This window comes from Euprymna scolopes, chromosome 17, assembly GCF_053919585.1.
Source record: "Euprymna scolopes isolate OS-2025 chromosome 17, ASM5391958v1, whole genome shotgun sequence".
NCBI lineage: Eukaryota > Metazoa > Mollusca > Cephalopoda > Sepiida > Sepiolidae > Euprymna > Euprymna scolopes.
This window is the reverse complement of record NC_136498.1, coordinates 80,240,494-80,257,987: the sequence shown is the minus strand read 5'-3', so window position 1 is coordinate 80,257,987 and position 17,494 is coordinate 80,240,494. Positions and strand designations below refer to the sequence as shown.

General features: G+C 28.5%; 1 protein-coding gene across 1 annotated transcript in view; it reads right to left on the bottom strand.

Moving 5' to 3' along the window:
• Positions 1-17,494, bottom strand: part of LOC145296828 (U2 snRNP-associated SURP motif-containing protein-like) — a 63,877-nt gene that overhangs the window by 17,179 nt on the left and 29,204 nt on the right. The window contains exons 9-15 of the mRNA XM_080142939.1: positions 15,673-15,902; positions 12,270-12,313; positions 8,677-8,781; positions 7,262-7,328; positions 4,455-4,612; positions 2,545-2,707; positions 1,021-1,100 (exon numbers count right to left, since the gene is read on the bottom strand). Coding sequence (XP_079999065.1) covers positions 1,021-1,100; positions 2,545-2,707; positions 4,455-4,612; positions 7,262-7,328; positions 8,677-8,781; positions 12,270-12,313; positions 15,673-15,902 — 847 coding nt within the window. The remainder of the gene's footprint in view (positions 1-1,020; positions 1,101-2,544; positions 2,708-4,454; positions 4,613-7,261; positions 7,329-8,676; positions 8,782-12,269; positions 12,314-15,672; positions 15,903-17,494) is intronic.

Here is a 17,494-nt window from a genome sequence, read left to right as displayed (position 1 = left end):
GATATGTTACTAATTTCGACAATCATTTTTTATAATTTTAACTAGCATTATCGCTCCTCCCCTTACGAAAATAATACCTTTGATATATTATCTGGGTTGTTTAATTGATTACCAACATACTAATCAATTTATTCACATTTCATCATTTTTCATAATTCTTGGATATGTTACTAATTTCGAGAATCATTTTTTATAATTGTAACCCACATTATACCCCCCCCCTTACGAAAATAATAACTTTGATATATTGTTTGGGCTGATTATTTCATTACAAACGCACCAATCAATTAAAATTTTATCATGTTATATAATTCCTAAATATGTTACTAATTTCGTCAATCATATTTCATAATTCTAACCCACATTTGATTATTTTGTATTTCTTTTTTTAAGAGGTAATGCCTGGTAGAAAACTATATTATGCTTACTTGGCCTTTTGGCTTAGATCAAAGTGTAATATCTGTTCTGACACAGCATTTCAGCAAAATCATCTACTGGCTCCCTCTCTATAAACAGAAAAAGTGGTGGTAATGCTTGGGAGAATGAACAGGCACTAATTCACCAGACCAATCTCACCCAAAAAAAGAAGCTTTGGTAATCCCTGGTGGCCTCCAGAGTACTTTTTAAGGCAACAAATGCATGTGCATGGGCATAAAAAAAAACAGAATGTCAGCTAATGTTTAATGAACATTTTACATGTAAATTTGCTGATGTCTGTTTGCTATATACATGCATGTATGCAAAGATATTATTTATTATAAACCATCCTTGGTGCATGAATATTATTTCCTGAGAATTTCAGTGCTATGTGACCAGTAGTTTAAGAGTTTGCCTGTTAGATATTTACACACACATACGTCTGTTTTATTTATAGAGAAGAAGACATTCAAACATGTAAAAGATTGGTTAAAGAAAGTGTAAACATTTTAGCAAAACATTTTCTGATTTTTAAATGATAAAACTTTTACAAATGATTAAAGCTAAAAATGATACATACTGTTTATGTGTGTAGATACTTACAATTTTCTGAAAAATGATGCATTTGGGACTTTGGCACTACTATTAAACAAGATATCTGATACCAAAAATAATCTGGCAATCTGAAATAATAATGCAAAGAGAATAAATGAATAAATGCTGGCTCAACTAAAGCAAACATTCACAATAAAATGAAGCTTGTCAGTATCTTTTTGAACTGATAAAAAGAAATTCTCATTTTCATAATATTATTGACAAAAGGATAGTTTTTTTTGTTCTTTAAAAAAAATATTTTTTTATTACTAACTCTGGTCCATAACAGTTTGTGCACAGCACAATCAGAAAAACATTTCGGATTTTAGTGAATTTTATGATAACTCATTTTGCAAATGTGATAAAAAAAAAAATAAGATTACTGTTTTCTACCAGATCATATTCAAGATTTTTATTTCAAACTATTCACAATGACAAAATAAATATAAAGAACTACAAATAAAATCAAAACGAACAAGTCTTGCAAACACTACTAGAGAGATCATAAAATCCCAACTTCCAGCTTAATATCAGAAAAATTACAATACAAGCTACCTTGTATGAAATGAATCCTCACAACATTCGTGATCTTTATTTCTTGGATCTCTTTAACTTCAATTCTTTGTACATTATGCAATACAATCGCACTCATCTAACATTAAAAGTATATGTTCAAGTTTTATTTTTTCACTGCACCTAACCAATGAAAAAAGTTGTATGCACCAACTGTTTCACCACCACAGAGAGCATTTCTGATAGTTCTTTGATAACATAGTTCTTTTGGTTTGAATAATCTTTGTTTTTGTCTTTTTATATTTGTTGTAATATCCATTTTGTTCTTGCATTATTCAGCAAGGAGACAAAAAAATCAGATTGGGATCAACCCTATACATCATTTTGTGCCATACAATGTATTTATAAAAATCATTTCGTTGTTGAAACAAAAAAATCTTATTTATAAACTTTGCCCAATAGCAAACATCAGCTTTTGTTCATATTCACAGCCTGTGAACATCAATGTAGGCAATCATTTCGATAAAATTTTGCAGTGTTTTTATTTAAATTTTCATAATTATACATAAGCTAAAAATTGCTTTATTTTATTTGTCCACAAGAGAAATAAAATCCATAATATATCTAAAAATATATTACAAATGTTTTCCTTTTTATATATAAATTTAAGTACAAATTATCTAAAAAGAAAAAGAAAAAAAATCACATTTTGAATTTTTACATTTTAAATTATTCTATATGTTATGTTTATTAACATTTACTTGCACTTACAATTGCATATTTTAAAAAAATTCTGAATTTCTACGGATTCTAAATGTTTCTGTGCACACTGCAGAACGATTATTTTAGATTTCTATAAATCTAGGATAAACTAGATATGCCCACATGTAGGAATAAATTTGTTAATAGTTATTGAAATAACAAATTAGCATTTTTTTCATGTAAAGAGTTAATAGCTTCGAATTAAAAATAAAAGATAAAATAATTCAAAACCAACTTTAAACCAGTTCTTTTATTTACCTTTTTTGGTATAGGTGTTTCTAAAATTGATAAAGATTCAGTAATACATTCTACAATTTCCTCAGCAGATTCTGCATGATCTAAACACCAGACCATTGCTTCTCCAACTTTTGACCGCTCAGGTGTGAGTTCCCGAAGCATATCTTCCAAACGATCACGTTGGCTATAATTGTGGAAAAATGAAAGTAAGAGAAAGAAATAACAATTACAATTTAAACTGAAATTAATGATTTTATCTTATTACATTCAGATGATCAGATTTTTTTTTATATTAGAAACATTTCGAAAGAGTATAATTTTTATTTTTGCAGCATTGTTAAAACAAGGATTGGAAATTATCCTCTGCAAGCCTCAATCATCAAGAAAGCATTACATGACAACATTGCAATAGACAGTCTGTTGTACAAGATTCATCCTTTAATGAAGATGTAATCCTACCAATACTTAATAAAAAACAAATACAATTGAACAACTACAAAAATCTATGCTGTGATTGGAGTCAAAATAAATCTGGCCACAAAAGAAGAATCTATGTAATATTTAAAATTTTATGGTGTTTTGAGTGTATCTGTATGCAAATAGAAACAATTGATTGACAAAAAATTACAGTTTGAATCTAAAGTTAATTTGTTTAAATTCATAAAACATCTATCCAGGTGAAAAAAAATCCTTTTAGACTTGCTTAACATAAAATTATATAAATATATATTTTGAAACTAAGTAAGCTTTTTTGATAATCCACAAAAATGTAGACATAAACAAAGTTTGGCATTTAAAGTGAATTGTTTTTGCTTTAAAACAATTTCTAATGATTTTTACTACTAAAAGCAATATTCATCTTAGTTACTCTCTCATGTAAATACTAAGTATAATTTCAACAAAATTCCAAATATTTTTCTTCATACAGAACAGTAAAAACTAAGTAAATGTTAAAATTGATATACCCAAGTACTATACGAACACCACTCAAAGAGTAGGTGTCCAACCATCCTTAATTTTCTATGTCAATACTTTGCAATCATATCCTTCACTTTCTTTTCTCCATTCAGAATTTAATCTCTCAACAATCGTTCCAAGCTTCCACAAGTATTGTAATTGTCTATTTTTGAGATGAGGTGTTTTCATTGATTGAGATTGTCGGACTGACTTCCTCATCTTGGTTGTTATCATCACAACGTTTCTAGTGACATATGGCCTAGTGGTCCTAGACGTCGTATCAAAGTTTACAGTTACCCAAAGGTGCCGAGTTCAATCCTGAACGAAGGCAGTAAAAAGTAACATTAAAAATAGAGAATCAGCAACTATGTCCCAGAGCCTAGCTGGAGTCCGAACACGGTACGCCTGTAGTAATAATAAAGGGTTGGGTTCGAGACTCCTAACAAACGGTTCCCAAGTTCGATACAAAACACCTGATAAAGGCCGGAGGGCAAAACGGCCGAAACGTTCCACAAGTATTGTTTCTATTTTTTTTTTAGATTACTTTTCATCCATGTGAACACCTAATAAATGAGATCCTATTATAAAGAGGGGTGGTATTTTATGATTCCTACTAAGAGGAAAGGTGACATAATAAGCATACAAGTAATAGCTCTTCTCCCCTTGAAAAAGAAAAGCTCAAAAATCTCATTTAGTTTGCATAATGTTGTTTTCAAAGTTAAGCCATGTTCAACAGAAAGTTCAGTTACCAGTCAAGCTGTTTTATGAAAAAAAAAAAAATTAAAAAAAAAATACCAAAATAAAGGTTACCACTCTAGTGAAAATGTTTAAATTATATTTTTTTACAAATATTTGTGATTTTATTTGATTAAATAATTTAACAACCAAAGCTAAAAACAATATTTGATTTTAAGGTTGCAGAGTTTATAAACGTATTTTGCATCTCGTGAGAAATAGAATTGAAATGCACTTACCTGTCAGTTAGTTGACCTTTCTTAGTCTGGTTTTCATCTCGCTCAACCAATTCCTCTGGCATTCCTTGTGTATAGAGATTAAGTGGTGGTGGTTTCCAAATGGACCCATTCTTGAACATTCGAAATTCTTCAGTCCTCCATTTATAAGGGGAATCTCCCTAAGAAAAGGAAACAATTGAAAAGTTTTACATTTTACACAATTCTCAGAGTTCATGCAGATTTTCAATGTCCACTTTCAAGGCTTTTTCAACGCCTTCTCCAGACAAAATTAAAGTTTTAAAAACAAAATTTGATATATAAAGAATGATATACTTAACCCAGAAACTAATATTTTAATTAAAATTAAAAAATATTTTATTAGTATTTATTTCGATTTGTAATTTCACTTTAACTTCATCTGTTAAGTATATGGATAACACCAGGCAGTTTTGTGATAACCAGGTGTAACTCTTATATGGACAATAACGGTAATAATATGATGCAATTTCAGAAGAATGTATTTTGATTTTTAAAAATATTTTAATAGTATTTATTTTGATTTTATTTTTAATACTGACAAATTTTTACTAAATATAAAAAATATGATTTTAAAGGTTTTTTCAAGGTAATAGATATATGATTGCAAATGATGTATTTTCAAATAAGTTCTTGTTATAATACCTTTACTTTATATATTATTTTAAAGAGCGTTTTTCACTATCTAACCATTTAAAGTACAATCATTTTAAAAAACTGTCTTTTCAGAACGTTGAATATAAGATGGAAAAAAAGCAAATTCGTACAATTTTCTTAATTTAAGCTAAGCTGAAAAGCTGCTGAAACAGTTTGCGATATCAACGAAGTGTTTGGCCCAGGAACCACTACTGAGCACACAGCACAATGCTGGTTTAAGAAATGTTGTGACTAGAGTCTTGAAGATGAGGAATGTAGTGGTCTGCCATCGGATGTTGACAATAATCAATTAAGAGTCTGAGTTGGAGCCAATCCACGCACAACTGTTTGAGAACTTGCTTCTGAATTAGACATAATGTATACAATGATTTTCAGTCACTTGAGAGAGATTGGAAAAGACAAAAGAAAACAAAAAAAAACTTGATAAATGGGTGCCTCATGAATTCAACGACAACCAAAAAAATGCTGTTATGAAGTGTCATCTTCCCCTCTTTTATGCAACAAGAATGACCCGTTTCTCGAGTGGGTTGTGGTTTGTGATGAAAAGTGGGTTCTTTACGACACTTAGCTCAGTGGGTTAGATGCCGACGAAGCTCCAAAACACTCTCTGAAGTCATAGTTGAACCAAAAGAAGGTCATATTGACTGTTTGATAATCTGCGACCCATCTCATCCATCAGTTTTTTTCTAATGCAAGCAAAACCATTATGGTCAAGTACTGTCAACAAACGGATGAAATTGATCAGAAACTTTGACAACACTACGCATTGGTGAATAGAAAAGGCCCAATTATTCTCCATGACAATGCTTGACCACACGTTGCTAAACCAACCCTGCAGAAGTTGAACGAATTGGGCCACTACAAAACTGCTTTATCCACCATTCTCTCCAGACCTCTCACCTACCACTTTTTCAAGCATTTCAACAACTTTCTGCATGGGAAATGCTTAAAAAATTTAAGCAATATCAAAAATGCTTTTAGCAACTTCACTGCCACCAGAATGTAAGATTCTTCATTGCCAACATTACTGCTATAAATACACTTGTTGTCTGTTGGTAAAAGTGTGTTGATTTTGAGGGTGCTGATTTTGATCAATAAAGTTTTGTTCGAGTTGGAATATGTTCATCTGAATTTACATTTTTTTTGCAATTTACGACTATCATAAATTGCTGTTTCATTTAATGCCTTAACCAGCAAATTTTTACTCTGCTATAATAATTTGCTAATTTCTTTTTTTTCCTCTGCTGAGAAGAATAGCATTCTTTGAAACTCTGCGGAATAGGGATATTTGAAAATTGTTTTGGGAGCATTGTGTCAAACAATAAATTTAATTGTAAATTTTAATTTACAGTTTTAATTTCTTTTCTTTTGCTTATATATATATATATATATATATATATATATATATATATATTTAATAATCATGTGCAAATTATATTTCCTTTATATTGCAAGCTGTTTCAGCAGCTTTTTGGCTTAGCTTGAATTGAAATAAAATTGTGCAAATTTGCTTTTTTCCATCTTGTATTTAGTATTCTGAAAAAAAAAAGGACAATTATTATAAAACAATTGTAATTTAAATGATTAGAGCAAAAACCACTCTTTAAAATAATATAAAATAAAGGTATTATGATGAAAACTTATTTGAAAATACATCATTTGATATCAAAATTAAAAATTCTGCAAGAAGTTTCTTTTCAACCTAATATTTATATAGTAATCCCAACCAAAAAAAGTTCAATACAACCAAAATAGGAAATAGAGCTTGCCATAAAAGAACACAAAAACTATAAATTATAATTTACAAGAATTTGTTTGACAGGATACTCGAGTATTCTTTGTTTCTTATATATTTCAAGGCATTGTCTGCTTATCAAAAGGTGCCTAGTATATTAAGTTGCTTGCTAGTATCATAGAGAATCGAGTTTGGCAGTAAAGGCCAAAAGTTAGAACTATAAGTAGATGGCTTCTTAAATTAATTCTAATTTTATATTCTTTTTAATATATTCAATTTACCACCATTTTCAGTTATAAGTACAATTAATAAACACTAATAGAACTGTCCCAATGCAAATCAACTATATTCCCTAATTTATAGACTGATATGGCATATAGAGAGAAAAGCTATTACTCACCTGTAATATCGTAAACACTTTCCATCTATAGTAAGTATGAGCTGGACTTTGATTTTCAAACAGAAATCTAAAATAAGAATATATTTCATATTAATTTTTTATATGTTGTAAATAAATTTTAAAAATTGAAACCTAGTTTTCATTATTTTGAAAATTTAATTAGATGATTACTGTCTCATTGTATGTAGGTTTTAAGATGATCAGTGATATTCATAAATATTAATATTTTAACTTAATTTTACTTTTAAAATAAAGAGCATTCTGTATTTTAAAAACTAGTTCGAGATAAATATACAAAATGATATATTAAAGTAAATGTAATCTTGAAATATAGTTTAATTTCACAAATTGTACTAAAATAAATTGTACAGAAAATAATGATTACAGTTTTGAATAAATGAAATGGCTATAAATAATCATATTCATAGTTTTATTTATTGTTTAAGACACACACATATATATACTATAGTGTTGCTTACACTTGATTATTTACCCTTGGATTTTTATAATTATGTATTGAAATAATAGATTGCAATCACCATATTTATTTTTTTTTGTCTGTCTATATGCATTTCAGTTAAACCAAAAACATACAGACAAGCAGAAAAAAATGACTCCTTTATGCATTAAATTATTCATACAGTAGAGGGAGTAAGTTCAAGGAAATTCTGTCATTACTAACCAGCAGAGTGTTATGATGGTTGACTAAGGGAAGACCTTATCAGGCATGTGTACGCATTAGTATGTATGGAAATTAAATTTGGCCAGTGAGGACTGCATAGAGAGAAATGATAGAATGATATGATGGATGCATAATGGAAGTCTTCAAAAAAGGCTTAGGTCTGATGACCTTAAAGAAAGATGACATCTAAACAGTATAGGGAGAAGCATGCAAAACACGAGACTTTGATGATATGGCCATATTGAAAAACCAGATGAGAATTCCCAAGTTAGAAGATGCAGAACAGTAGAAGTAGTAGGTCCAGTTCACAGAGTAGGAGTAAGACCAAGGAAAACAGGGGGGGGGGGAGTGATAAGAATAGACTTTAAAGAGGGATAAATGAAGATCTGGTCAGAGATAGCTTAGTTTGAGAGTCAATTTTTAAAAGCTGTTCAATGCATGCCAGAATGTAAAATGGACATTAAACAGTTAAATTATTAGATAGATTATCAAAATAAATCCTGAACAATCCAAAGGCAACTAACCAAGTGTGAACAAAAAAAAATTACCTAGAGCCATGTTAAAAATACCGCCTTATTGGTATTGTTTTTATGGATTTCCATTTTGAAAAAGAAAATGAAATAATCCTAAGCAAATATAGTTCAAAACATTATGGGATGATCATAATAATTCTTGAAAGTATAACTGAAATCACAAGTAACAGAGAATTACAAGATAATTTTTGGAAAGTTACCTGAACATTGGATTATTAATTTCTCTGTTCATTATCATTGCTTCAAACATGGGACCTTCTCTTACAACAAATTCAATCATTCGATGAATTAAACAAAGAAAATCTCTGAAATGGAAAGAATTTAAAACAAAATGTATTAGGGAGTGATGATTACTCCAGAAATACAAGCGATCTGTGCATGTACACGTATATACAATTTAGAGGTAAGTATAGCTGTAAAATTAAAAGGCGGCAGACATTTGATTGTTTTAAATGGAACAAATTGCTTGAATTTAGAACAACAAATTAAAAAATATGTAAACTATACAAAAAAATTAGAAGCATATTGGATTTTAATTAGATTCATACAAAACAAAAACAAAACTGCATTCAAGAAGTTCATAATTATGATACAATTTCAATTTGTAAACATTTAGATCAATTTTTGCACAATTCTACAAAAAAAAAATTATATATATATATATATATATATATATATATATATATGTATATATATTCCCTGATATAAATTTGGAGCCACTTCTTTTATATGAAGTAGTGGTTTATTTTATTGCTCATTTGTGAAAAATTGCATACTTTTTCTGTATTATCTTTTTTAATCATGTGAACATAAAACATTAACTGTTTATCCAAGAAATTAGTACAAGTCAGTTATCTGCTTAATAATACAGTTTATAAAACTAACCAAAATAAATCCCATTAAGAAATTTTATTTTACAATGTTTTTCAGTAAAATTCTTATGCAAAATAATTCAAAAGGTAGCTTAATTTAATATTTTCATCAATTTCACATTTTTTCTTTGAACAATTTAAAGAACATTATTTATTTTATTATAATTAAACATTTTTCCTGAAATAAAAACTTTTCTAAAAAATGTTATTAGTTGTTTCTGACAACCACTTGGCAAAATTAGAAAAGGAAAAATAAACTTTATAATAGTTAACAGATATAAGCACAAATTAGAGGGTACAGTAGTAGAATGGAGATTAATAATTGAATATTTTAACACAGATAAAAAGAATCTAAACCCATTTTTTATTATTTTTAATAAGTTTCATGGAAATAGATAGGTTCAAAAAACAATCACTATATAAAAAGAAACAAGCAATTTAAATGCATGTAATTTATATAACGAAAATCAAACTATTTTACTACCATTATTTAAAAAAATTTTTTTTTTTTGTATTAATTTTGTACTTCGACAGATTCATTAAACATTTTTGAATAATGCGATAGCATAATCTGGTGCATCTTGAAAAAAAGTAATTCTTCAAATTAAACGTTTTTATTCTATATAATTACATAGAAATTTTTCATACCATGTTTTCTGAGATTTTAAAACTTCAAATAGAGAAAACCATTAAGAATGTTGTATTTGACTTGAATTACTTTTTAGAAGTTTCTATACAAACAATTACAAAATAGAGTTTCTAAATGTACAAAATCATAATACTGTAATAAAAAATTCATAATCTTGCTAAAAGTTTGAAATATTTTTACAGAGCCATTTGCATTTAAAACCTTTTTTCCTAAAGGATTAGGTAACCTTTTTTTGCTGAAATAAAGATTCAGGTAGGTTACCATAAAGGTATCACAGGTGTTGCAAGTAAAGTCCTCATCTGCTCTTAAAGAAGAAGAATGTTCTCAGCCTGGAAAAGAGTCGGGGGGGTTTACTCAAATGCAATGCATTCCAAACTCAGCTAATGTCCTCTGCAAAGCTGCTAATTATCAGATCAATATGTAGGTATGAATTAACAGACAATAAATATCTATTATAATTTATTTTGTAAAAAAAAAAAAAAATGGGATCATTTCTAGGGAATGAAACTCAAATTCACACTGAACATTTACATTTATAAAAGCTCTACAAAAATTATTTCTTTGTAGATAGCATCCACACACATTTCATGAATATAACATCCAGACTATTTTCTGTAAACGCTTCCAAAAAATATGAAAACAATGACAATTATTCATGAATATATCACTGTAAAATGGGATTAAATAGACATTTGTTCATATCAAAATTAAAACACATTCTCCCACTACATTTTAGTTTATTTATAGAAAAATTTTCAATTTGCTTGGAAATTGAGATTTTTGGAAAGTCTTTTCAAAGTGACTATACAAACCTTTCCCTTCTACACACAATAGGCCTTATAAGATCATTGATGTTCTTTCAAGTATTTATAACATTAAAAATAAAATGATTAAAAACAAGATAAAATTGGCATTTTGTATTTTACAAATTATGCATTTGAAAAAAATTGGCTTTCTTTTTTTTTTTAACAGAAATTATACAAAATGGCAAAAAATGCTTGAAATTTAGACATTTTTTTTTGTTTTAAATATTTGCAACACATTAGCAGGGATAACTTTAAGCGTAGAGAAAGGCAGACAGAAATTACCTTCATCAACCTAAAATTCCAGGTAGAGTCATTGGAGAGGAGAGGGATTTTAACAATTTTATTTGTACAACTAATATTAATTTTAAATCTTACAAAATTGATAAACAAACAAAAAGATTAAAAAGTAAAATTTTTATTGACTAAGACCCAATAAGAATTTTATTTTTGATAATTTTTATAAACGAATGCATGTTACAATGATGGCATATTGTTTTAAATTAAAAAAAATTTAAAGCAAAAAAAAAAAAGACTGAATTTCCCACTTTTTGTTATGTAATCATGATTTAAAAAAAAACGCCTTTGATATGGCTTGTTTTTTTTTATAAGCACTGTGGTGGTGAACATATGAAGCATTTTGTCTCTGTCAAAATTTATCCATGTCTTAGAGGTAGAGATTTGATTTAATTTTATACTTAAAATTTTATAACATTTATAAAGATGAATGAATTATACAATATTTGTATTTCAATATTTCAAATAAAACAAAATTCATTCCTTGGTAATATTTCACATAAAACCAATCAGATATAAAATAAAAAAGGATAAAACAATATTTGTAAGATAGTTTATAAAAAAACTATTGGGTAAGCTTCTACTGAAGTATAATCAGACTTTGATAGAACTCACCAATAACATTGACAGGTCAAGCAATTGAACAAGAAGAAGGGGCCGGAATCAACTTGGACCAACGAGAAGCCGTGCAGTGGCAGGACTGTAAGGAGCCAACCAATCAGCGTTAAGTTTACAGCAACATCTGCTGCATCCTACACTGAGTGTTTGATTTGCTGCTCCCGTCATCAACTGTTGCGGCGCACATCTTTGCTCCTCTTAGCAGAAAAACTGCAGCTGGACTGATGACAAGTTTAATAGTAATACACAAGATATAGACAGTTGCACACATGCATACATACATACATACACACACACACTCTCTTTCTCCTAAGCGACAATACAGTTATCACATGGTTGTTGTTGTTGCTGCTGATGATGATGCTGCGTACCCCATCTTCTTCCAAAAGCCGATTCTGTAGAGGATTTCCAAGTCGACGGTTGATGCCATCTGCTACCATTTGTCGTCGTATGTTTGAAGACCTAGCACTCAAGTCTTAAAAGTTTAGTTTATTTTTGTTTCATTTTTAATTAACTTTCAAACTACTACAAGAAAAAGACTAAAAAATGTATACCTTTCTATGGGGATAACCACTTTCACAACAGCATTGGCTAAAGTCTGGAGAGATGCATTAGGAGAAATTTTATTAGTTAAATTGCCAACAAAATATACATTTAATAATTTAAAAAAATAAACAAAAAGCTTGACATTAAGAGTATTACACATATTTAATTTAAATTTTCTTTTTAAATCGATTAAAACTTATATTGATAAAATATGTTAAGGCATTTCGTTTTTGTATGTACGTTATCACCTTCCACACACATTAAAATAAATTAATTTAAGAAGACTGGTGGCTGTTCTCTTCATATTTTGTAATGAATTGTTTCCAAATCAAATTACATTGTCCTATCAACTAAATCAGTAAAATTCTAAATAAATACATTTAAAAAAAATGACATTTATTTTATTTATTTTAAGAATGTTTAAGTAATTATTTTTATGAAAGTACTTTTCTTTCTAAAAAAAAATATTAATGCTGATAAGACAATTTATAATTCAAAAGGAATGTTATTAATAGTAAATTATACAGATTGATGTAGAAAACACTAGAATTTCCATAGGGTCCAGCTACTACAGATAAAAGATAGCAATAAACAAAAGTAAATTCAATTAGTCTAATCTCAAAACATACAAAATCAATGAGACTTACTCCAATGTCAAGCTTAAGATACATTCAAATTGAAATTTTAGTGAAATGTGCTCAAAAATTTTGATTTTGTTAAATTTTTAACCTGAAAATTTTATGAAGATATAGAATCAAAATATTTAAAATCAGTTTTATCAAATGCGAAATATAAAACAGAATGAAATCATGTATAATTTGTACTTGTAATAAATTTGATATTGAATTTTTTTTTTTTCGTGGAAATGCTAAAATACTGAACACATTTCACATATGAAAAAGGAAAAGCACATAAAATCTAAAAGACAAAAGAAAAAATATTTATACATTGTCAACAAATTTATTAAGAAAAAATACTGAAGAAACTTGAAGAAAAGCCGTTTTATTCCATAGTTAATGTTTTATTTAATAAGGAAGTTATCAAAACTAAAATATCCTGGATAGTGAGACCCTAATTTGGGAGCTTTGGGGGAGTGTGGAGTCATCTCAGGTTGTAGAATATAAACAAAAATAAAGGAACAAAACATCTTTCTGCAAAACAAGTTTCTTCATTCTTCCCTTTTACGTTGATAAATAACATCCATTTGATCAACATCATTGAACTTATATTTCTAAAATCTTTACTTATATCTGGCTACGTAATTAAAATATTTTAAGTATAAATTACGTTAATGCTTTTCACTTAGGCAATCCACTTAAACTCAGGTTCATAAATTACATGGTCCAACTAAATAACAAATGCATATAAGGATACATGTACATGCTCCTTATTAGTAGTTAAGCTATTCATATGAGATTAGCATGTTTAGATTCTTGAAAACTGCATTAATTTTCCAAATGTAAACCAACTTTTATAACCTATAATCTATAGATCATGTAAGAAACCTTTGAAATATCTAATTTATTTGTGCTTCTATATTATACAAATGAAAAAATATTGAATTTCAAGTAAAAGTAATGGTACATAATTGTCATAATTATTAATGAAAAATTGTTTTCCATAAAGTTGATATGGGGAATAAATTTTGTCTGACATTTCGAATTATGTTCATCTATCTTTTTTTAGTAAGCATAATATAGTGATTTCACTTCCTTTCATAAATTCCTTTTTTCATTAGTCATTTTTCTATCTTATCGTTTTTTGTAATTTTTGGATATGTTACTATTTGAGACCTTACAATTACGTAGATACCATTTATTTCATTTGAACTTAATTTTTTTTTCGTCTGTATAATATAGAAGTGCCAAGTTTTTAGCTTCACTTAATCAAATAAACTTATAAATATTGATAAATTACATTCAAACAAGTCTAATAAACAAAACAGACAAACAATGCCTAGTGATCCTTTTTATTTAATTTTTCAATTCTTTTATGTGATTTAATATCAATTATAATTATTGATTATTTTGTTTAGAAAAAGAAAAAAAATATGCAAGCTTTGTCTATTCTGTTTAATAAGACTTGTTCGAATGAGAAATTGCTGCCTAAATGCACTTAGAATTATTCTTTCTCGTCAGAAAATAGTTATGATTTTTTTTAGATTACCATACACAATTTCTTTTTATAACTGCTATTTATCAATATAGTTATTGGCTCCAAAATGATTTTGTTAACTCGAGAGGATTCTCACTCAGTATCTAGAGCAGGCTTAATGTATGGACTTTATAAACAGTTGACTAACAAACCTAATCTATAAAAGTTATGACTTGTATAATTAAAGAAATACTTACCATATTAAACAATATTCGTTATTGTGAAATGTATATTTCACATTTGTTTTATAATAAACAATATTAACAATTAATTTTTATGATAATGAGTGAACATTTGCCTCCAGACATCTGTGCAACCTCATGGGCACATATACAGATCAAAAGCATTACATAATGTCACCTGAACTCATTTGATGCCACTTTTTTATAAAAAATTGAATCCGAGATCCATCAGAAAAATTTGTATGGTAAGCATGTAGTAGGTAGTCAGTTTGTGATTATCTAATAAATGCATAAGCTGTTTATAGAAATGTGAAAATCGTAGACCACACATGTTAAACTCAGGGTCCTTCGAGGGTCATGCAAGTCAATTTGTGTTATTATGAAGACCACATGTGACTTCATTTAATCAAAATATTTTTGCTACTTCACAGCTTATATCAGCATGGTTCTATTATGTTCTAGAAGGTTTATCCTCCATCTTTAAGAAGAGATTAGCTTATTGCTAATAACCTAAAAGGTGCCCAGACTATAGAATAATGATGGAGCTATTCAGGCTTTTTGTATAAGACCAAGTGAATTGGCTTTTCAAAACCTTGTCTAACTTTATGTCTAACTTCCAGGAGAGGAGGCAAATAATATTTACATGCATGATTTAGATCCATCAATGAATGCAAACTAAAAAAAAATGACAAAGATTTGTAGCAAATAAATTTTAGAAAAAGATAAATTTGACGTATCTTTTTTATGGATAAAGAAAAAGTACACTGCTTATCGATGAATGACAGTTATCCCATTTAAATTATAAAAACTGCAATTTCAGCCATTAAATGAAGAAATGCAGTACTTTTTGTGTGTCCCAAGTATGCTTGCAAAATGTCAAACATGTCTGCTGCAGACTTAGACAGACATATTTTTATTCTTGCAAATGAATGTGTAGTAATCTCTAATGTTCACATTTATTTATTATTTTTATTAAAAATTATATGCATACTTTTTTAAAAATTTATTTATCAAAATTCAATTCCAGAAATAAAAACTGGAAGTATAAATTGAAAGAAAAATGATTTTTCTTTACCTTCTCCATATCCTCTGAATCAGTCGGAATAACACCATCAGGAGGCGGAACATTTCCATACAATTTATCAACTCGGCTCCTTCGTGTTGGCTGGGCATTAAATGGAAGACCAGAAGGTCGTGGGGGTAAAGTCATTTCCATTAGCGCCGGGGGAATGTAAACTGGATAAGGGGGAATTGGTACAGCTTTTCCCCAACCAGGTCTCATTTCAAATCCCATTATTTCCTTTCCTACATTTGAAAAACAATGATATTAGAAAATATATTTTTTTAAGTATCACAGGAAAAAAAGAAACAAAAATCAGCAATAATTTCTCATTTCACATGAAGTTTTCATACAATAATTTGCTTTATAAACAATTTTATGTTCTATAACTACACTCATTTTTGTTTGCTTTAGTATCTAGGGTAAAACAGTAAATAAGGAATGTTAACTCTTAATAAAGAAAATTTATTTCCCCATAGTTGATTTTTGTTTTTAGATGTTTAAGAAAATCTTCATATTAGCAAACTACTGAACAAAGTAATTTTCTTAAAGAAAAGTAGAAAAGTATATTAGTTTATTAGTAATAGCATGATACAACAAAGGAAAATTGGCTAGTTAGAATTTATCAGCTGAAATACTAATTAATACTGTAGAATTTAATTTCAGCTCAAGAAACTTCATCCAAAATGTCAACCACTTTATACTGAAAAGGATTCTTCATGAATTTTAAAGTTTCATGCTTTTCATCTATATCAAAGAAGTATTTGAGAAATTCTTTTTCTCAAAGGGTTGCCCCACTGCTCCCAGATTAAAAACCATTGTCCTAAACAGTTTCATCAAGCTCAATTTTACTCCTAATGTTCATCAAACGCAATAAAACTACAAAGCAAATAGAGAAGAGAACAATAAGTGAAATGAATGCATTTAAATTAAAAATCTGACCAGAAAAGATGTAGTGAAGATCAACTAGAAAACTCAAATAAAAAAATGAGAAAGTAGATGAAAATTTGAACAAATATTGTAGAGAAGAGCTTCTAACCAAAAGTTATACAGCAATAATAGTGACATTTTTGTACTGTTGTAATAACATAACGGGGTATATAAATCGGTGACTTATAACGACATTGATATAACTGTACACGACGATGACTGTGATAACAATTCTTTTAACAAAGACGGAGATTTATTATTTATGATGGGGACAGACAGTTAACACTTTGGAAGGGTTATATATAAAGGTTCTTTTACAAAGACGATAGAAAAAATCACATTACCTTTCAGTGGATGACAACAAAGACAAAGGTTTACAAATACATGATGATATTTATTTTTCAAATTGGATGAGATGATGATCAGGAATTCAATTGCCTTTCAGAGTTACATCTTCTGGTTTCTCTTTCTCGTCGCTTTCAAAAGGGTTTTAGCTAACTCGCCTCTCCTCTCTCAACTGACTCTCTGAATATATTGTAAATCACCTTTCTTTGTGACGTCCAAACGTGCTTCAGCCATGTGAGAGTCCTCATGTGGATACTACATATTACACGTTTCCACATGCTTTAGCAACGCAAAGAAAATTCCTAAATTGAATTGTTCATTCTCCTAACTGACTTAATATATTTAATTATTTCTAAACACAATGGAATGCTCTACATTCCTAAAACCGTATCTAAATAGCAATATGTATTCATTTTTTACTTTTTAATACTCGGTTCGATTCTAACCTTTTCCTTTAATAAATATTATTTCCAATCTTATTTATGTCATTCCTCTAATTACTGGGATCTGTCCCTTCGATATATAACAGTACTACAATCAATCTCCAACCACCAATCTTAAA